The sequence below is a fragment of the Melospiza melodia genome, chromosome 2 (assembly GCF_035770615.1).
Source record: "Melospiza melodia melodia isolate bMelMel2 chromosome 2, bMelMel2.pri, whole genome shotgun sequence".
NCBI lineage: Eukaryota > Metazoa > Chordata > Aves > Passeriformes > Passerellidae > Melospiza > Melospiza melodia.
Window position 1 is genome coordinate 69,188,048 of NC_086195.1, and position 23,218 is coordinate 69,211,265.

Sequence of the window (23,218 nt, forward strand, 5' to 3'; positions counted from 1 at the left end):
GCTGGTTGCCGGGGCGGCGGATGGCGGCGGCGGCTCCTCGATGGCGGCGGGGCTGAGCGCGGATCGTGCAGCGGCGGCCGGGACGCGGGGACTCCCCCTTCGGTGCGGGGGGGCCCAGTCCTCGGGGTAACCCGCTGATCCCTCCCCTCAGCCCGCGCCCTTTCCCCGCCTGCCCCTCAGCCCTCGGAATGCCCGCTGCCCCCTTCCCTCGCCTCCGGCTCCTTTGTGCTCCCTCCCCGTCCCGCCCCCTTCGGGCGCCCCTCGCCCCGGCTGCGTCTCGCTTCGCCCCACCTCCAACCCCTCCCTCATCCCCTCCGCTCCTGCCTGCCGCTTGTCCCTCAGCAGCCCTGGGGGGGATTGTCCTCGTCCGTAAAGCCAGCCTGGCTCCGGCAGTTCACCTGCACCCATGGCAGCTCCCCCAGCCCCCTTGTTTCACACAGCCTGTGTGCCTTGCTGCGCCTCGGAAAGCAGCAGGCGGACCCCTTTGGGTGCCAGAGAGCTGGGGGAGGGTGGAGTGGGGAGGGGATGAATGGGGCCAGCCCCTGAGGGATGCGGGGACGGCGGATCCCAGCTGCGAGCATCGGAGAGCGGAGCAGAGCCGCCCCTTCCCCTTCACACGCACAGGTCCCGTGTCCCCAGGAGAGGATGCACGGCAGAGCCCTGTCCTGTGCGCCGCAGCTCCTCATCGCGGGGAAGGGAAGCGCTCGGAGCTTGTCCGCCTTCCTCGGACTTCTCCTTAACCAAGTAGATGAGGAAAATCTATCCCGTTTCTGTTTCTCTTTTTGTTTTTCCAGAAAAAGGGGGAGAGAGAGAGAGGCTGATACTGAAGCCAACCAGCTGCGCTTCTGAGTGGGAAACTCCGGACTGATCTCATGGCTTGCTTTTTATTTCATTAATACTTCATTATCTCTGAAAATGAACCTTTTGTGAAGCTCTTCTCCTAACTCTCCTTATTCCTCTTTCACGAGGTGGCTGCTGCTGTGCAAGGGAAGGAATGGCATGAAGTAAATGATTCCAGTACAAAGCAATCCGCTTTGCCCAAGTGCCCAGTGGGCAGCACTGTCACTTTAATAATTCCAGGTCAAGGGATTGCTTTCCTCGTTTCAATCCTCTCTTTTAATACATGGGAGGATCAGAGGGACATTAAAGACCGTAAGGCTGGGTGGCTTGCAGATAATAAAAATGAAAGTGTCTGCCCAGTGACTTCTGTTGGGTAAGAGGGTGATATTTGAAGGCTCTTGTCTGGTGAGGAAAAAGGGATCTTTTCAGTCTACTTTGTAGTCTCCTAATACATAGCTAGCAAAATTAATTCAAGAAGTGAAAGAGCTTAAAGAGGCGCTTTGGATTGTTTTTGTCTTCCTCCTTATTTGGATTACTTGGGCGTTTTTGTCCTGCAAATAATATGTTTTTGAGCATGTACAGGTGGAGTATTGAGACAGCTGCCTAGAGATGGACTGTGCCTTAATTGTATTGCATAAAATCTTTTAATTTTCAAACTTTGCTGCCAGAAGAGGAGTTATAATAAGGTTTTATATTGCCAAGGAACGTTTGCTCTTGTATTTTTATAGAGTCAAATATATTTTAAAGAAATTGAAAGCATCTCTTTAAAAAGAATCAAAAAGCTTCTTTTTCCCCTCTTTTTTTTTTTTTTCTTAATTGTGGAGAGCATCGCAAGTCCAATCCAAGGGAACAGCAAGTATTCATAGAAATGAAGATTGAAGATGCATTTCCTTACTGAACTGTAAAAGTGTTCTGCAATAGATAGTCAGTTCCTGACCTTGCAGAGTGTTCCAGTAGTACTTCGTTAGTACCTGTAAATAAGTGCTTGCAACCAGATTCAGAAGTAGGAAGAAGAATGCCAGTCAAGAAGAAAGGTGGGCTATGAAGCTTCATGTCTCATATTGTGTCTTCATTGTGTTAGATTGCTGATTTCTAGTACTTAACCATTTCAAATTAAAAATGCTTTCATGGGGAATGGCAATCGTTTTTCTTTTGCATTGAAAATGGGAGAAAAATCTGTGCACTTACAATAATAATTTTTAAAAGTAACTTTATGCTGTGCTCTAAGATTTGCGTCAAATTTGGCCTCAAATGTTTTTTTTTTGTAAAGATCAGCTGTCTAGGATTTTAAACAGGCACCAAGAGAAAAGCTTGATGTTTAACTTTGTCAGAAGCCTCTCTTACAAACGCTAATAAATTTGAAAACCACAGTTTAATCTGTTATCTATTTGTGACATGTTTGGCAGATAAACATCAGCTATCAGTAGCAGCAGAAAGAAATAACAAAGTTTCAAGGCTGATTTTAAAACAAAGTTATGAGAGCTGTGTTTTGAAGGTGATTTAAACGTGTTTTTTTTTTTTTTTTTTTTTTAATGTGATTTTAATTAGCTGGAATTTCCATGCTTTAGTACAATATAAAACTACTGTCTTTAAGGCTGTAGTAGGGCAGCATTTAAGAAAAGACCAACATACATTTGGCCTCTTCTCACCTCCAGTTGGTGTTTGCAGTTTTTGAAAATGTGGCTTCCAGTGATCAAACCACAATTAGAAGTATATGAAGGCAAATTCTTACTCTGAAAATACTCACCAACTTTAGGTTATTTCTGGTTTCTTGCAAACTGGACACCGATTTGAAGTTTCTGAATATGCGAATAGAGTAAGGGTCGTGGGAACCTTTTTTTATTCAGCTCATCCGTCCAGATTGCCTGGGTCTAATATATCCCTGAATCTGATGACACAAAATGTGGGGGAGAGGGCAAGAAGTGAATGTTACAAACAGAAATGAGGATGTAATCAATGTGACTTTGGATTCTCTTCCGTATAGGAATAATCATTACTTATGAGTTAACACTTTCTATATAAATAATGATAAAACACACAGATTGCTAAAATTATTTTCATGGAAAAAGCAATAAATGGGATTTTGTGATTGTGTTTTCAAAAATGACAGTGTAGAAATGAAATTTCAAACCTGAAATATTTTAATGAATGGCCTTGTCATTCATGGAATCACTTGGCATTATGTGTAGTAAAGGTGGAAACGTGTGTGGAGGAGTTCCATTCCTAATAATTCATCCTGCTGTGCTGTAAAAGTGTCACCCTGATGTACTGGGGAGGCTTCTGTATCCTACCTGTTTGCAGAAGGAAAACTGAGGCTTTTCATTATTTAAGTTTTAATCCTGATTTAGGTGATTTACACTAAGGATGTTTCTGGGCCAGATGTTCAGCTGTAATTCAGTTTCCGAATACTCGCTGCAGGAATTTAGGGGTGAAATCTGACAGGCTCCTTTGTGCAGAAGTGAGATTGGCAATCACAGCAGTCCCCTCTGGCCTTAAAAATCTCTGAATTTCCTGTTTGTTTCCAGGCACTTGGGCTCAGTCTTAGTGTACACCAAGGCTTGACTTCTTTGATGTTACAAGGATGTGTGTTTTGGCAGCATTAAAATATAAAGTCAAGAGACCCAAATGTTCCCCTTGAAGTACTTTAAATTGTCACATCAATCAGTGTACTGAAGTTGCCAGTGTGAATGTATTTGATTATTAAAAGGGTATTGTTAAGAATGTATTTAAGCATGTAAATTGCAGGATTAAAAATGTTGGCAAATCAGCAACTTCATTGTGATTTTGAGCGACTTAATTTGTCTAGTTCATGCAATAGACTTTAACTTTCTAAATTAAAAGCATGCTGGCAACTCAAAGCATTTTGCTGTTTTTAAAAAGCTTGCTATTTTTTCAAGTAATGCCTGTTAGTTCTATGAATACTAGGGAGATTGAGGGGTTTCTTCCATGTTTGGTTTTTGGATTTTTTTTTCCCATTTATTTGCCTTACGATTTTGACAGCAGTTTGTGGCTAACTAGTTAGTATTTCTGGTGATGACTTATTTTCCTTTTTTGGGAAAAATTTGGGAGTTCATGTCTACCGTCCTGCCCATCGAGGGCATCTGTAGAAATCTCAGTGGGATACTCTCTTGCAGGCTGTGCAGAAGTATTTCAGTATCAGCATTGAGGACAGGATTATCCCTCTCCTTGTCAGCACTTTTTCTGCTTTGCTATTTTGGATTTGATTAAAATATTCTCCTAAAATCAGTATGGAGACAGAGAAACCTGTGAAACAAGCTTTGAAACATACTGATATTTATCACTGGAAGTTGTTGCCAAGCCCTGTTTTCTTTGACACTGGCCGGTTGTGGGTCTTTCTAAAGAACAGTTGAAGCATTTTGGGAACTTACCTTTGAAATAGCTCTCACTTCTAGTACCAGTCTTCACATTTCACATAGCTTTTAATGTAATTTACACTTCACCTTGCTGCTTGCTGTGATGCCTGCCATCTTGCTTTTCAAAGTCCAGGCCCGTATAGTTAGGAAAAAAATAGTTTGCTTAATAATAAAAATAATATAACTTATAGGAAGCTTTAATTTATTATGGAAGCGGGGAAAAAAAAAAGTCTTGGTTCTGGTGATGTGTCAGTACCTGATTTCCATTGCCTGATGTGCTAGAGTGAAAATATTTTGGTTTTCTCACTTCTGTGTGTGCTAGAGTGAAAATATTTTGGTTTTCTCACTTCTGTGTGTGCTAGAGTGAAAATATTTTGGTTTTCTCACTTCTGTGTGGAGGGCAATGAGGCTTTACCTTCCCAGGAATGTTCACAGAGGTGACATGCTTGCTGGCAGTAGCAGCAAAAAGCAAGGCTGGAAAGGGACCATGGAGTATCCTGTAGTGTTGGATGTGCTCCCTATAGGTATGGGGTGAGATATTGGAGATATTGCATGGATTGGTGCACTGTTGCTGCACAATTAAACACAGGGCTCTCCTATTTGGCTTTTGCTCATCTCTAATTTTGAAGTGCACTTAAAGTTTTAAATCAGACAAGACAGGCATCTGACTGTAGTTACAGAATGATTTGTTAGACAGTGCCATTTAGAGATGGAATGAGATGAACAATTTTGAGAAGTAAATAAATTCATTATTTTTGCCTAATTTTTACCTTTTGCAAACTAGGATGTTTCTGAGTAGAACTATGAATGGAAATATTATGGAAATTCTTGAGGAAGGCTTTGCTTCAAAGTAAAATTGTGCTACCATACAGAAGAAGTGGAGTTAGGGTTTTTTTGCATGGGTTTGGATGTCTGCTCTCCCTTCCTCCCTCCCTCCCTGAGTTACTTAGCTTGATTTCTGTTAACTGTAAGGGACTGTATTTAGATCTGTAATTGCACATATTTTGGATTCATCAACAGAATAGTTAATAGCAAAAATGTTACTGTAATTCATTCATGTCTTTCACAGTGATGGAAAGAACTAATTAAATCCATGCTCCTCTGTGATGAAGAACAGACTCCAGTTTTGGAGCCCTGCTTGTGATTCACACAGAGATGGCAGAGGCCCCCACATCTGGATGCCTGGCTGCTTCTAGACTAACCCTGTCATCCTCCTTGCACATCTAGCTGTGTCTAGGCAGTCAGAGATAGGAGTGCTGGGTTTTGTGCTGCCCTCATGCCACTTTGCATCTCTCAAAGGGAGAGGGATTGTCCCTTCAGTCGGATGAAACCTGTGGGCTGCTGTTAAAACCATCTTGACTTGTTGCCCGTTTATAAAGATGTGCTGATTCTGTAATGGAATAACTTTTTGCATCATTACTTTTATATTAAAAATGCCTTCCAGGACATGTTTTATTAAGCACATCAACGTCAAGAATTAAAATGTGTCAGTCTGAATCCATGTGGACAACTTCTGGGCCATTTACAAGAATCTGACAGATGTGCTCTGTGAAATGCTGGATTTCGTAGTGCTGACTTTGTGGCTGGTCTGTTGAAAGGAAGGGGTCTAAAAACAACTCAGCAGGAACTTTTAAAGCAAAGTTCATAAAGGACTGGACAAAGCTAGCTCCCATTCATGCCCTAGTTCACTTTCAAGGAGGAAGCTTCTTTTTAGCTAACAAAATTTAAATTTAGGATCATAACTTCTTGTGCTCAAAAATCTCGAATGTGGTTTCAGTATGCTTACATCTTACAGCAGCAAATCCAACATATTTTGGATATTTTCTTTCTTATTGACTTGTAACAGGTAATTAGTATTACAAGATTTTTGTCCTTTCAGTTGCTGAATAAGAATTCTCAAATAAGTATATGGCTAAAAAGGTTACTTTCTTTCACTCCAAGTTTTGTTCAACTACCTCGCAGTTTTTACAGTTATTTTCATTATGGGAGCAGTGTGAATTTTAGTTATGTTTGCAGACTGGAAAGCACAGTTTTAGATTTCCAAGAGTTAAACAAACAAGTGTCAGAAAATGACTATCTAAACCGTGCCAATTTTCACCACAAAGCTTTGATTTAAAGATGTCACTGCTTTTATGGCAGTGAGCTTTTTCCAGCCAGACATTGTTTCTGCTGTGAGAAACAGTGAAGTATTTTGCCTACCAAAGGACTAAAGGAGCAGGCATTATACAGAACAAGCCTTTGTTATATGCATGCACACTGCAAAGCTAAGTGGACTCTGGAGTGGGAATAGCGAAATTTATGCTCTTTTTCAGCCCTGCTGTTATTCTGGTACTTCTCAGATGTTTAATGTAGATCCATCCCATTTTATATGCCTCACCTAGGTAGGGTGCCCAGCTTTTTGTCCTGGAGTGTTGCTTTGGTCAGCAGAGAGAGATCCACCTCCAAGGGCATTTTAACACACCTAAGATCTCCATTGCCTTCTGGACAATTGTCATTTTCTCAGGGTATAAAACACAGGGTAACCACACTATAACTCCCTTACCTCAGTTTGATGATGTCTCATTCTCTTATATAAATTTTAGTGGAATAACATCTCCTTATCTGAGATATTTATGAGAGCTGACACTCTGTGTTCTGTGAGAGCTATAAATTAACACTATTCATTATTTTAGGGAAGGGGAAAAGTGTTATAAATTATTGTACTATTAGTCACTGGGCTTGGAAGCAACCACAGTGTTGGTACAAGCACAAGAGGCAGCTGTGCATCCTCTCCTCCATTCCTGTTAAGTGCGTATTGCACTCAGTAGAAGCAATGGTGTCTTGCATTATAAGCATAATCTTTTTCCTGCTCATCCTCTCTTCTTTCCTTCTGAATTTGTTCCAGATGGCCAAGCTAGATGTCAGAGGGTAACCATGGAGAAAAAGCCGAATTTGTAACTAGTGGCCAAAAGTGATAAAAGATGATTTTGCAGTCACTGCTTCAGCAAAATGAGAAAATCTGCCTTACTCAGATATGCTTATTTTGGTCAGGTCATAGCAGGTTCCTGCTTCTTGGAAGTATTTAAGGTCTGTTTCACTGTGGTATCTTCCTGTATTTACTGTGAATTAACACAGTGCTGAACAACAGCTTTATAAAAATAGAAATAAAGGTCATGTTTTCTCCTGCCATATTCGTCCCAGAAAGAGCCAGCAAGGCTGCCCTGACATAAGGGGTGATGGCAGTAATAATCAACATACAAAATATGTGAAGAAAACATTTGCTCTTTATTGCATGTGGTCCCGAAGAGTTTTTGGTGGCAGAACTTTGCCAGAACAAGTCAGTGCAATTGTCCCTAAGTCTGTCTTCACTTTTGGGCTGAAGAATTTAATGCTTCCTTCAAAATGTATTTATCAGGGAATTGAATCATGTAGAGTTCCCTGGAAAGAGGGAATCTGGATAGTTTACAGTTTCACAAGCAGAAACCAGTCTTTTCTGATTTCAGATGCTCCTCTCCCCTGACTGTATGGGCATATCTCACATTATGCTGTAGTGGAATAATTCCAGGCTCCTTCTGGTTCAGGTCTAGGTGTTGAGCACTATGTTAACACTGCCTTGCAGATGGATGTCTGCTAAGCTGTGCCTTTAACCAAAAAAACCCCAACCAAACAACCCCAACCCAAGGTTTGCAAATCTACAGACCCAGTTGTTTAATATCCAAAGTGTAAAGTTTATTCTATGTTGTTGCCTGAAGGCGCATGTTGGGTTTTTTTATTGACTCAGAGATTCTAGTATAATACAAACGCTTTTAAATTAAAAATTCCAACGTGGATGTTAGAAGATGTAAGACCATAATGCCTATTTTGCTAATCAATAAAGGTAATTTGATCTCATTCCATTTTTTTTTCTGCATTACTGGAAAGCATTTGTGTTACTGAATTGTTTTCTTTCATGTAATATAATGATTCTTTTGTATGAGTTTGGAAGTTATTTATTCCTGAACAGGCATCTTTTTCTTAGGTTTCTGTTTCACTCCAGTTTTCACATTTATGTTAATTTTGATACTGAATGTTCTTCTAAAGAAAAAAAAAAAAATAGCTGCTGTACTAAGTGTACAACTCCTGGTTTTTACTCTTGCAACTATACATCAAGTTCCACTAGTTTTGTGTCTTGCATTCAATTAGATTGTAAGCTCTTCAAAGCAGGGCACTCTGATAATTTTGCATTGTTAAGATGTCAATTTACATTTATTCAGCTGTATAAATAAGAAGTTTTTATTTGGCACGATGTCATTTTGAGGGTTTGTGGCTTCATTTTTCATTCTGTCTTCATATTTGCATTGTTGATTTAACATTAACATTTGTACACCTAGATTTTAACATTGTGACACTTGAAAGGCAGAAACAAGAAGGTCAGGTGAAGCTACTTGTAATTGCAGGGTGTCTGCTTCTGGAAGGAGTCTCAAGGTCCCAGGATCTCCTCATTCTGTTGTCTGAAATTATAAACAGGTCACCTGTGTAGCCAGGTCACCAAACTGGAGCAAGGATTGTTAATGAACAGGTCCTCCCAGGTTGCCTTCAACATATCTGGGAAAACAAAACTCATTGGAAAAAAGGAATAGCCTTGGCGTAATAAGCAGCTGATATCATCCGTTTCTAAAGTCTTTTTGTGGTCCCCTGAGGAGAAGTGATGTTGTGGGAAGAATTTGGGTCCCAGATTGAGCCCCTGAAAAGCACTGGGCTCTTCCTTATGGTGAAGTGTGATACATAAGATTAACAGCTTATATGTGAAATACTGAGTATTTTTTCAATATTTAATTGTAGGGATGAGTAGAGAAGACATGTCAGTGGGATTACAGGGGTCAGATAATCATCTGGGGGTTCTGAAGCAGGAATGTAGCTTGGTTTTCAGGATGCTTTCTGATAAACAGAAATGCTGGAGTAAAGTTTGTGAATTTATGCTGAGCCCCTTCCTGATCTTTATATAATTATCTTATTCCTTGTGTTAGTACAGTTAGTCAAGTTTAAAAAAACATCCAAAAAATGTGTGAAGGCAGCATTTTACCAGAACAGATGTGTGGTTGTATGTTGTAAAAGCAACTTTGATGATACATGGGCAATAAGGTTACATTGAACTAATCAACACAGATATATGAAATTTTTCTTCGTTTTCTTTATAGTAAGTTATACAAAAAGTCTGATTCTTAACAAATAGGCAAAAAAAGAGAACCCACCGCATCCCTGTTTGGTTGTGTGTTGTGTTTCATAAAGCTGACAGTTTTTCTGTCCAGCTCCATCCACCAGTCAGTGTTCCTGTATCATTACTGGGTGTCCAACCTGAGCTTATAGGTTGTGTGTTAAGATAAATTTAATTCCAGAAAAGAGAATAAGAGGCTTTGAGAAAGTCAAAAGTATACAAAAGTTGTGGAGGCTGGAACTGTGAAAAGGGACACTGAGCAGTGACAAACCAAACAAGTGTAGAAGATGCTGTAAAGGGAATAATGGTGATTTGCTTTACACTTTGACATCTGGATGACAAGTAGTTGTCCTGATTTATAACAAAAAAAGATTGGTTTTATGTAGTAGGAAAAAAACACTAGGACCTTCAAGCACCAAAGTCAGATGGGCAGGGATCTTGTGGATGTTGTAGGAGGTTACCAGTGCAATTAAACACCATCTGGGTGTGAGCCTGGGCCCTTCTGCACAGCAGGGAGGAAAGCTGAAGACCTCATAGGGCTCCTCCAGCTCTCTGTGTCTGTTTGTTCTGTTTCTCAGAGTTCAGCTGACACATCATAACACAACTCCTGCCCTTCAAAGCAATCTGACTTGCAGAACATTAAGCCCTCTGTGTTGTATCTGCTCAAATCAATATTCTGGAACAGGAGACTGGTGAGCAACTTCTGCAGCTCCGTGGCAGCTGTGTGGGGCACAGAGACCTGCAATAGCACAACTGCATGGCAACACTGTTCAGTGCAAACCCACCTGTCCTCCTTACTTCAGATTTCCTTGAATTTGGATATCTGGTTTCCCCTTCATATACCAGGACATGTAATATTGCCTTGTTCTGAGAAATTGGTACTTGCAGTTCTTAAAGTCTGGCCCATTTCTTGTCTGCTGGCAGCATCATGGTCTAGAATAACACTGCTTCACAATGGAACTGTTCCTAAATTGGTGTTCTGCAGGAAAGCAGTTGTGCAGAGAATTCACCAAGGCTACAGTTAGTTCAGGGATGTTAGAGTTTTTACAGTTAATGGAGAGCAAGGGCAATTCAGAATGCAACCTCAACTTGCAATATCATTCCTTGAAAGATTCTCCACTTGTCCAAGATTAATCTCCACATGCCATGTCTTGGCCTCCTCTGTGTGCCAACCTGGTTGCTAAAAGCTGAAATCCTAGAAACAAGCCTGCCTGGTATTGCCTTCAATGATTACCCCCCTCCTTTTTCTGTCCCCTTGTTTTCCCTAGCAGGACAGAAGATGGGTTTGTGTGCCATCCATATCCTGAGGAGCTGTTATTTTTAACCCTTTTGCTTGTTTGTTGTGAGTGCTCTCCCCACTGGGTGGTTGTCACATACGTCATGCCTTATGCTTCTTCCTCAAGGTTGTATAACCCATATGCTGCATTTTCTGGATAGTTGTTTAAAGTCCTCTTAAAGAGATGAAGGGTCCAAGATGCTGGGAGTTGTGTGGTTTTTAACACATATTCCCTGTCTGCTTTTCCTCTGTGCAGTCTGCTAGATTAATATGTGTCTCATATTAATGTTTATATGTAAATATTTTATGATTATCATTTGTCTAGTAGTTCTCAAGTCCTTTGAACCATGGGAGCTTGCAGCTTGTGTTTTTCTCAACATCTTAGTGTACTGTTTCTTGAAATTCTTTCTAAAATTTAACTGCCTTTCTGCTCTTTTCCTCTGTGGGTACTGAGTATTGTGTATTAGCAGAATTTATTCCTTTGTGTTTGCTGTTCTGTGTGCAGATCAGGGAAGATAAATGAGATTACTGATAGGTTTGACTTGGATCAGTCCCAAGGCAAGTTGCCTGGAAAGTATTTACTGCATTCCCTCCTGCTGATCTGCAACAACTCATTTTAATATTTTGAGAATTCCAGACCAGAGAATCAAATCAAGACATCTTTAAATAATGGAGGCAGGGAACAATGTTTGCTCCTCTGTCTCTTTTGGTCATCTAAATGAGGGTGTGAACTCTCCAAAATGAAAGTAGTTTTTGAGATCCTTTTTCTTCTAAAGTTATCAAAGATCACTTCCTTGCTCACTTTCGGGGTGCTCAATTTCTCACTTCTATTTTGGCTCTTGTGTTTTTTCTCCACCATTCTTCATGCCTTTTCCTGCTTCAATGCCCTACATTTTCCCAATTCTGGTTCTCAAAGATCTGTAAAGTGTCTCCTGAAATGTGTTGGCATTTTCTTCTTTTAAAATTCACCTCTAGAACAGACTTGGCAAGTCAGAAGATAATTGAAATCCCTTTTAAGAAAAAAAAAAAAAAAAAAACATTAACAAATGAAAAAAACAAAGAAATTGAAATAAAACCACCCCTTCATCTTATCAATTCAGTTAGGGTTAGATCTCAACTAATGTTAAATGCCTCTCACCAATGAAACCTTATTTTTCATTGAAGTTGACATTTTTCCACCCTATTGCACCCCAAAAATATTTTCATTCACAAAGTCTGATGCCAGTGGGAGGAAAAAAACATAAATGTGTTTCTAAACTTAGCAAGAGGCTGTGGTAGACTTGGTTCCCTGAGAGGCAGTGGCTGCCTGATTCTCCCTTGTGCTGGTGCAGGGTGCTGTTAACCAGCTGAGTCTGATTTCTTCCACGTGCAAGGCAGAACTTGCTGAGTTTGGAATTGTATTGGAATTTTGGAATTTTCATTTCTTTCTCTCCATCTTCCAAGCTACCTTGCTTCATAGCAGGAGATGCATGGCAGGATCCTACTCCCAAGGAAAGCAGCAGCAGCTCTCAGCAGACTGGGGGTGTTCAAAGCACAACAATTTGATTGCAAAATCAGTAACTGGTCCTGGCCAGTAGAGTTCAGCCTGTATGATTTTACTGTGACCAGAAGGAGCTCTAATGGCTTGAAAATAGCCATAAATTTGTATACAGGGCCTTAACAGCATCTGCTTGAGTTATGTGGTGTTTCCATTATCTGCTCCTTTGGTTTGAGCCATCATCCTTCAACAAACCCTGGACTGAAAATGGAGCTGCTTGGAGACTGGTTTTGAATCACTTTTACTTTCTCATATAGTTTGAATTAATTTTGTTAGTCAAACCTGTTCCTAATTAGTTATTGAAGTTTATGGATAAACCTAAATTATCCAGGTGTAGTATATTTAGTTCATCTGAAGGATAAATGGTGTGCATAAACACCTGGGAGATATTTAAGAAACTTGTTTCTGGGGTCTGTCTTGTGGTGCGGTGTGTGACCTGCTATGTGCAGGCAGGGCTGTGTCATCCTCAGTCCTATATGATGGCACAAAAACGTTTTAATCAACTCAACTGTCCACACCAGCAGAGCTGCAGATGCTTCAGCTCTACCAGGACTCTGCTGTAAATGCTGCAGTGAGTGTGGTGTCTCCTTGCCTGCAGGGAGTTTCAAAGTGATTCTAAAAACATGCTTGCAAAACATGAGAACATAGAAAGCATCACCAGAGGAAGGGAGTCATTCTGCTTCAAGGTACTGGTTAGTATTGCAAGTGGAATCCAGGTCTCAGATATGGACCCTGAGAAGTAGATGGAATTAATTTTGGCATCATTTTAGCAAAGTAGATGATAAAATTATTGCAGTATTTTTTAATTGTGCATAATTATAAAATTTAGTCTTTCATATGTGTGGCTTACATTTTAAGAGCAATGCTTTAGGAAAACAATTTATTGGTGAGAATTTAATTTCTCCTGATATATAGTACACCTTCCTCTGTATGTTCTTGGACATATAGTTTCATTTCTTTTTGACAGTATCCCCAGAAAACTTTTTGTCTGTAAGATATACTGAAGTTATGCTTCGTTAAAATATAACTTGGGTTTTTATTGAACTTTAAAAATCAACTTTACAGAAAAATCTATACAGTGGGGGTACTATAATGTGTGGTGTATTGTGTAATGATCCCATCTAGTATAATAACCCTGAGAAAAGGGTTTGCATCTTCTTTGATTCTTACATAGATGAATACATTAAGCAGAGACTCATTCTGTAGAAGAAAAATTGAGTAATTCCTTATGTGATAAGAACTTTAGATTGATAGAGGAAGGGAAGTTTTGTGAGAGAGTCCAGTAAACAAAGTTATTTGTAGTTTTATGTCCATATTACATATCTCTGATTTGCTGTATTGTAGCAATTACCCATTCCCTGATCAGTAACAAACCACAAACATTCCTGAACTGCTTAAAAATTGTGAAGTGATAAAGCAATAAAATTTACACAATTGTGAGTTAGTTTGGGTTAACTGATAACTACTTGGAAAAGATCCTGTAGGACTGAAAAAGCTGGTTTTTTTTTCCTTACAATTGTATTAAGATGGTTTGAGTATGATTTATTTAAACAAAACAATAATGCATTTACTGACTGTAAGAACATAAGCATGTTTTTGTAGGACTCTATTTTCTGAATGGTTCTTATAAAAGTCCTCTTCCAAAGCCAATAGGATCAATTCAGAAATAGTGTCATAAAATACAAAGAAGCGGTAAAAAAAAAGAAAAAATAGATCTATGTCCAGCAGGCCTCATGGGGCACAGCTGATGCTGACTTTTCAGTGCTCTTTTGTTCACAGACAAAGGACCTACTCAGGATCCACATAGAGTCCCACCTCTTGGGATATTAAATTGTGTGTTCAGTGGATTTGTTGTCTTGCTTGGATTTGGCTTTGGTATCAGTACTGGAGACTAGTGATCCCATAGGACAAATGTTTTTTGGTTGCATTTCTGATATACTCTGTGAGGTACAGGCTGCTATGAATTAACTGTGTGGTTTATTGAATACCATAATATTACAGTGATCCAGCCCCTCGGGAAAGCCACCAATCTCTCATTCTTCTTGATGAAAAGAATGTGTGGGAATTCAGAAACTTCCACTTAATTGGGTGGCAGAGAATATGGTTCTTATTTGAGTATTGTGCTGCAGTCCATTCTTGCAACCAGATAGTACTTAAGCTTTGTAGCTGCAAAAGAAAAAAAATACTGGATGTCCTCATCTGTGTTGGGTATGGCTGGGAGTTGACAATGGTTATTATTTTGGGGAGAGTACTCAGCATTTTTCAGCTGAGCCATTTTATTACATTATTTCCTATTGCTTTGTGTTGTGCAGAGGTAGGAATGTGCTGTGCTGGTGTTGAAGAGGACTGTGCCCCAGCATGCTAAATACTGTCAAATCTATATGAGAGTTTAGTTTTGAGTAATTTATAAACAGGACAGTTCATCAAGAAAGGGGAAAAGTTCTTTTTTTATAAGCCTAACCTGGTAAGAAATTGACTGGAGATTCAAGTAGTCTCCATAATTCTCTTGGCTTTTCAGGAGTACTCCAGCAGCAGTGTTTGCACAGCCCCCCCTCCCTGACATGCTGAAGTAATCCTTGGTCAAGATATGCCTGGGTATCCTGATTGAATCACCCAGCACATTGCAGGTTATTTGGAAAGCTAGATACACTGCTGCCAAGTGAGACTGTGCAGGAAAAGGATGCAACTCCATGCTGGAGCTTAGGGATGGAGTAAAAATTAATGTATCCTATTAAAGCTAGAGAGGAAAATTAGGCAGGAAGATCATCACTTGATCTGGGATTTAGATTTAGCACTAGAGCTGTACTCTGTTGCTAGTTGTTTACTTTGTAGAGTTTAGGACTCTTCTGGGGTCAACAAAAAAAAAGTAGCAACTTAAGTGGTCTTTGCATCTTCATGAATTGAAAAATAATACTTCAACTGAAAATAAAAACTGCTCATATCCTTAAGGGATACTACTTTTTGTAGCATTGTACTTTTAAAAATACAAGCTGTACACTTTAGGAAAGGAATGATTAATAAAGGAGGGAATGTCAGTATGCTTCACCAAGTCACTAAGAAAGAGAGTGTGATATCCCTGGTGTGAAAGAGGCATTCACATCCCTTTTTCCTGGTTTGTCAGTCTACTCTTAAAACACACCCTCAGTACTGGATACTTTGCAGTGGTTTTCCACCACTCTGTGGCTTCACTTTACTAGAAGTAACCATGGATTCATCACATATGCATGTCTGTACTTGGGAGAAGGTGAATTACTGATTCCAACCCATGCTTTTCCAACCCATGGACTAATTATTTTATTGAGGGTGGCCAGAAGGTTCAGTGTATCAATGAATGTGCAGGTGTCTCAGGTGGGTCAGGCACGGTCATCATGAGGTCAGTAAAAGATGTAATTGGGGTTTTAAAAGCAAAAGAAGCTGAGCTTACATGCAGAAGTAGCTCTTTGTACCCAACCATAGCCCACTTGGATCCAGGGCTTTGTTTCAAGCCTGTGCTTTTGGTTTGGATGACTTGATGGAAGCCCAGCTGAAGTATTGTGATGTGGCCTTAAAAGAGCTGATCTCTCTCTCTTTGCGTGGGTTGTAAGTGGTCCTAAGTGCAATTGCCTAATCCTTACCTGCCCCAAGGACAGCCATCATAGAAAGGAGTTCCTCTTGGAGACCCCTCAAGGGGGGATCAAAGCAGAGAATTGTGAGCTCCTCCATTATAATGGCTAGACTGCTATAAAGTGTTCCCTAATCTTCCTGTCTATGTGATATGTACATAGGTTGGACTCAATGATCTTGGAGGTCTTTTCCAACCTTAATGATTCTATATATGTATATATACATGTCTGTACACATATGAAAATGTTTAAATAATATTCCTTTTTATTCATTATGTTTTTTATTTATCTGATAAAATGCTTGTGACCAGGTAGAATTTCTGTGAGGAGAAAGAAAAAACATTGCCTCTTTTTAGACTTTATTGATTTATTAAAATTTTCCCCTTTTTAAATTTGAGAATTTGATCAGATTACAGAATCCAAGTCATGTATCTGCCCCAGTGTGAACTCATCTGGTTGTCACTTCCCAAGGCCTATAATGCAGGGAGTCTTCAAGACCCTGAACAAAGACAGTCAATCTTTATACAGTTAAAAAGGAGCTTTATTTTAGTTATTTAGTAAAAAAGAATTATAGAAGTGATCTTTATTGCCTTTCCAAGCATTTTACATTACTTTGTGTTTACTCTAACCAGAGGAATCTGACCCTCTCCTAGTAATGAGACTTTCATTGAACTCTAATGGGAGAAGTTTAGATTGAGGCACTTGCTTGTAATTATTAATTGGGAGGAGAGAGGCGGTTTAAGTGTTTGGGAATCTTACTGAAAATAAGGTGGCAATACAATTACAAAAGCATGTGCCAATATCTAAGTGTCATACATATGCTCATGTACGTTTCTGGAATCAACTGTGATGGGGGAGAAGGACAGATGAGGTCGGATTCTCCATGTTCCTCTGTTTTCTTCTCTGTAAGATGGTGATGTTTGGATTTCATGCAATTTTGCATGCTATTCGTGCTCTTGGCAAGTGACTGCACAAAGATAATAGCAGCAGGAGAAACAAAGCTTTCCTCCTCTGGGCTCTTACAGAAAGGCTGGATTGCTCTCTTTGAGCCAGCACATGGATGAAAGTCTGCTATCAAAGCCTCATTTACCAAAGAGGTAGATAGTGATTTTATGTATTGAGGGAATAGAAAAAACCAGCCTCACTCTTGGACACCTGCCTTTCAGATACACATTTGTCAGTCAGAGAAGTGAGTGCTGCAGATGCAAAGCAAACACTTTCATGTCTTCTCTGAATATGTTTTAAGGCCAGTTTTCCTGCATGGGTTTCTGTAATGGTTATTGTCTATAATTTTGTGGCTTCTGCAAGTTGTAATTTGGTCCTGGCCCTATAGTTTCCAGATGGCTTTGGATAAATGGAAGTTGAGCACTTGTTATAGATGCTATTCCAAAGATCGTTTTCCCATATGCATATGTTTGTGATATACAGCTAGTGACAGCAAGCAGTAACATCACCATCCCTGGAGGTGTTCCAAAGGCATGGGGATGTGGCACTTGGGGACGTGGTTTGCTGGGGAACATGGTGGTGCTGATTTAACAGTTGGACTCAATGATCTTGTAGATCTTTTCCAGCAATAGTACTGTTACAATTCTATAAACACTTCCTGTGAATGCTGCTTATCTGTGTGAACAGTGTCTCTCAAAATGTGTAGTTAACATTTAAACACTTAGATACTTTTCAGAGCCAATAAAGACATTGTGCTGGTGTTGTTTTTTCTTTATTTAGATACTGACCGAGCTTTAGTACTGCTGGAAGAATATTGCAAAAAACTACGGAAGCCAGAAGAGCAACAGCTGAAAAAAGCCATCAGAAAGGTGATGGGCATCTTTAAGAGCAGCTTGTTTCAGGCACTTCTAGGTAGGTACTAATGTTTAATACTAGGTGCAATCTCTTGGAGGCCAGAGCTTGGTCAGACCTAGTAACTCTTTTATTTGTGTTGATGCTGAAAAGCATGTAGAGATGATCCTTACAGGTTCTCTGAGCAGAAACTCATTGTACTGATATTTTAAAGTATTTTCTTACTTGCAGAGAAGGAAAGTAACAGAAACCTAAAACAAGTTAAAGTATTGAATAATTACACCTAAACCTTGCTGTTTTGTTTTATTTAATGGAAGATACAGAATCAGAGTAAGATATAACTGTTTATGCAAAGCTGAAGATGAAGCCATCTTCACAGGTAAATGGCCAAAGTTTAATTGATTTCACTGGCACCAAGTAGCATTGAAAATGTTTGTGTCTTTTAAATTATGCTTTTGTGAAAAGTGTCAGCAGAGAAACTCAAAACTGAGTTAAGACAATTGTTCCAGGACACGGTTTGGCAGAATGTTCCCATTCATGTGATGTCACAGTGTTCAAATAGATGTGCTGGTGTATCACTCAGGCTTTCTTCCACTGACTTGAAGATCCCCATTTCATCTTGTAAATGATGTTAAAATCAAGTGCGTGTTGTTTTGGAGCTTTGTATAAAGCAACCTCCATAAGTTATTATAGATAATGTTATCAAGGTCGTATATGTTTGCCTTGGCATTCCTTTGTTCCTTGTGCTGTGCCTGAGCTGATGGGAAGTGGTGACTGCAACTGTGCATCTCCCTTGCTCTACCTCCCTCTGCCCCCTTGCTCACATTGCATGGCCCTTCCTTCCCACACAGATACATTTTGTGAGGCGCTCATCCCAAGGGTGCATTTCCTACCACAAATTATGTCTGTGGAAGCACACATGCCTTCAACTTATGGCTGTTTGAAGCCAGTGTATCAACTGTGTTTCCTGCGAAGCTACAGTCAGGACCAGTTATGGAAAAATTTTGATTGTGTCATAAAAGTGGAAGCACATCAATAATGCATTATTACTGTGAAGACAATGGAGGCCTGGGACTAGTTTCAGGAATTCCTGTAGCATTTGTAGAAAGTGTGTATTACCAGTCTGTAACATTTCCTGCAAATAGAATTTATTCACGTTAGTGCTATTTTACTTGTAACTTTTCTTAGCTTCTTTCAGGTTATTAGCTTTATTTTATAAACTCTACATAATTTCAATTGCTCTGTATGCCTTAAAAAAAGGAAAGGGATTAATAATTGAATTTACCAAATAGTTGTAAATAGATTTGAAAATAAGGAGAGAAAAAAAAAATTGTACTTTTCCATATTGTTTTTATGAAGGTGACTATGGATATAGAAATGTGTACTGAAGAAATACACTAGTCATAGAAGTGACATTAGCTGTACATTTACTCCTGCACTATTTGAAATAATTAGAATACTTCAGAGTATTGTAACAACATGTGTGCTTTGTGTGTGGCTACACTACAATATCTGTTGATGTATTACACGTTAGAAATGAAAAAGTGATTATAGCTACAGTAAGGTTGAATCCAAAGAACAACTTACATCCTTTGATTGCTGCAATAACAGATTGAGAAGCATGGTGTTACAGAAGTTAGCATTTTAATTTGTGGGCCTTTAGATGTCTTTCCTTTCTTCTGAAACACTTCCTTTTATAGAAGAAATTTGGGGATTGTGAGACGTGTTCAAAGTTTCTCATTATTACATTTGGTTTGTTGCTCCTCTCCATGAGAGGAGACATCCCACACACTTTAAGTGTGGCAGATGATGTTATTGCACAATCAATGAGATTCTTGCATAATTAGTATTTAAAAAGACCCTCACTTCCATAACATCTGGTTTAGCTTCATGGCATAGATTTTCTATTCACCTATAAATTAGACCACCACACAAAGGAATAACCAAGGCAGAGCTTCTGGTCTCTTCTTAAGTACTGTACTGCTAATCTTCCTATGTCTTTTATATTTACAGAATGTCTAATGGTCTTGAAAGTGTCCATTTTTCTGTGCCTGATCTTAATGAGACTTAATTTCCAGACTGTGAAAGTTTATTGCTTTCCAAAGCTCTCTCTCAATATATATATATAGCTGTCAAATATTGGTTTTATCCAGAATGATTGACCTTTTGAATATTTAGGCTGTGTAACTACTAATGAAAAATGTGATTTTTGTACAGAACCATTAATCTGGATGCAGAGATGCACGTTCTTACCAGGAATAAAGTTAACATAGAATTATGTGCCAAATTCAGTTCTTGTAGGTCCCACGGCTTCAGTGGACTTTGGTTCCTTTACAAATAAATTTATCCGTTGTAGCCATCTCTGCCCTTTTACGTTTCAGTTCTCGTTAACTTCCAAAAGGCTTTAAAAATCTGTTGGATGTCGTAAACTGAGTACAACAAGAACAGATAAAGAAAAATAATAATATTAGTCAGTTTTCAAATCTCATGTTGTCTAGCTCCTTTTTATTCTCAAATTTGTGCTTGTGTGATTATGCTGATTTGATTCAGCCATCTTTGAACTTGGCTTCTCAATGTGTCTGACTATTTTTATCTTCAATTTGTTTCATAAAAATTAAATGTGGACAACTGAACAGTGGGGTAACATGAGAAAAAGGAAGATTCAGTATTTTTCTTGCATATATTCTACACATGCAAGAAGCCACCACAATCATGTAAGGAAAAGTTCTGCAAGTGATTTACAGAAGGGTTATTGAAGGATTGCCTTTTTATATTTTAATTAGGATTTAAAAGCATTCCCTTCTCCCTTTGGGCTGTTCTTGTTCCTGGACCTCTTGCTAGAGTGGCTGTGCTCAGTGACAGCTGAGTTAGTTGCTAAGAGGCACATTTTCAAAGTGACGTGTGGAACTGCAGTCTCTGGAGTCCCACTTACACTCCAGTGGCCCAAACACAATGCTTTGAAAATCCAGCCCTAAGAGGAGGGAGGAGGAGCAACTCTTCAGAAGGAGCATGCTTCAAGGGGAAGAACATGAATTTAGATATTGACATTACTCTGAAGTTAATTCTAGATTTCATTCTCCAGGAGGAATTTACCCACTCTTATATGGGCAGTGAGGAGTTATGCTGTTGTTGGGACCTTGTAAGGATTTTTCTTTTTGTAGGTTCATCTTTAGCTAGCTGATAGTAAAATCACAAGGTTCTCTTAAATTGTAGCACATGTGCTGATGTGAACATTTTTAAAAGGAAGAGGAAATAAAACCTCCAAAAATCCAAATGTCTCATTTGTTGGGATTGTCTCAAAATGGGGCATCTTGGAGATATCTTGCAGAGATAAAAAAGAGAAATCATGAAAGAGAGTAATAATAGTCATCTGGATGTGTTAGAGCAGCCAAAAATTTCTCATTCTAGTTCTGTTCTTTAGGAAACTTAATAAATTTTAATAATGCAGTACATAGTTTAGTACAATTTATTTGGAGAAACCTCTGCTACATATTTGTCTAGCCTTCATTTCATTAAGAAAAGTGCATGATTCCAGAGCTTAGAGGGTGGTTCTGTGGAATGAGAATGGATAAAAGAGGTTTATGTCAGGGTTGTTTGGGGTTTTTTTGTAGATACATCTCCATAAAACATCATTTTGTTTCTAGTAGGAATTAAAGTGCCACAAATAACTGTAATCATCTTATGCAGTATTAGGTAAAAACTAATCTCCATAGGTTTTTCTGAAATTCGGATAAACCCAATCTGCACTCAGTGACGTATTTCCTGTGGACTTTGAAACCACGTCTCATGTTTTTTCTCATGCTTGTGTAACTTTGCCTGAATTTTAAAATGCCATATTTCTAATTAAAATATGCATCACCTTTTGTTTTAAATGTTATTGTACCATTTTTTCAAAATAGGGCAGATATTCTGAAACTGCTCATCTTAAAAATTGCTGTAGCAAGCATTACTGTTACAGAATTTACTCATCCTCTGTGTCACAGCCGGCACTTGGAGACTTAGGATACAGTGTTACATTTCCAGTAGGCTGGCTTTTTACTCTGTTCCTCATCCAGCTCGCTTTTAAATAAACCTTGTTATAACAATCCTTTTTAAGAGTGATCATGTCTTAAACCAAGTCAAAAAGGAACTCAGATGATTTTTCTGCGATCTCATATTGCTCTTCTGTTAAAAGATTGTGTAAATGGAAGTGGAAGTATAATTCAATAGTATTACATTAGTCTCCAAAATTCCAGGGATCTAGTTAAATCTTGCATTCTTCCATGTTACTGGAAGGTGCCTAGGACAGATTGAATATGTAAAGAGGACATTTCAGAGATCCAAAGCAAGTTTCCCTTTATTTTAATTATTTTAGGATATAAGTATCTACTAAAAATAGTGTATTCCTTGAGAAATACAAGTATTTATTATAGCTAGCATGAAGCAAGCTAAGAGCTTGATTTCCTATGAATTTGTCTTGCTTTGATTGACCTCAGTGTCTACAAAGTTGTGACCTGGGATTGACATTTCTTTTGCACTTAGGGCCATGGTTAAATTTCTGGATAGTTTAGATATGAAAAAAAACTGGAGAGGAACCTATCATAGGGGTAATGATGGAATGTTGGAACATGTCACTGTCATAAAAAGAAAACTAAGAATAAAAAATGAGGAAGATTTAGATAGGCATAGCCAGGTATGTCAACTAAGAATAATGATGAAAAATGGCCCCACATTGCATAGGCTTTAATGCTGAGAAGAATAATGATACTGTGGGCCATATCGTGGGGAGAAGAAAATATAGGAGATCAGTGGTAAGGCAAGGGCAAGGAATTTGTTTAGGCATGTTGTGTTTAAGGAGAAAGTTTTTAATGAAATTTGAGAAGAGGGGGAAGGAGATGGGTCAGGACTGGGGAATATAGATATATGAAAAGCAGGGCACAAGATAAGAATAGCAGACCTGCATCACAATCCTGGTCTGGAGATGGGGCCTGTACCAAGTAGTGTGAACAAGAGTTTGAGAGGCCAGAAAATGCAAAAAATAGAGTGCTGGTCATACACGGTAGTGCTGAGATTTGCACAAAAGGCATAGGAATAAGCTATTAAATAATGAAGGTTATTACTGTCTGCTCCTGTGATCTGTCTTTAAGAAACACTGCTATCGTATTTTCAGGCTTTTCTTCACAACCACCAAGACCTCTTTTGTACTTTTTTTCTTTGAGCAGACATTTAACATTCATAGCACCACAGAAAACAAGGCAATGTCTAATTCCACAGGGTTCCTGATAAAGCTGCTAGTATTGAGGAAATGCAAGTGGAGAATTTGTTTGACAGTCACCTTTCTGAGGTGAGGCGATGGTGACTGTCACCACTACCCATCTTTCTCAGTCCCTAGGAGGAAGCATGTATCAATACTCGGTGCTGTGTCAGTGTTTTAAGGACCAGAAGGACATGAAATGAATTTCCCAGCTGTGCTGGGAAACTTTTCAACAGGAAAGCACAACTGGGTGTTGCCTATTCATACTTGCCAGGCTTGCTCTCAGTAGATGGTTTTTATCTCACTCGTGTATTCTGTGTGCTCGACTACTTGCAGTGCTCCTGGATGTAAGGTTGCTTGTCTCCTATGTCATTTCTCTCTAGACT

At 39.1% G+C, this 23,218-nt stretch overlaps 1 protein-coding gene across 13 annotated transcripts in view; it reads left to right on the top strand.

The window, feature by feature from the left end:
• Window positions 1–17: 17 nt before the first annotated feature.
• DLG2 (discs large MAGUK scaffold protein 2) overlaps window positions 18–23,218 on the top strand; it is a 984,895-nt gene continuing 961,694 nt past the window's right edge. For 12 of the 13 annotated variants that reach the window (XM_063148803.1, XM_063148779.1, XM_063148781.1 and 9 more), the window contains exons 1-3: window positions 21–126; window positions 795–1,874; window positions 17,528–17,659. In XM_063148803.1, the coding sequence (XP_063004873.1) occupies window positions 1,856–1,874; window positions 17,528–17,659 (151 nt within the window). In that variant the 5' untranslated portion in view covers window positions 21–126; window positions 795–1,855. Of the gene's footprint in view, window positions 127–794; window positions 1,875–17,527; window positions 17,660–23,218 lie in introns of all 13 variants that reach the window. The other variant, XM_063148780.1, reaches the window with a different exon arrangement.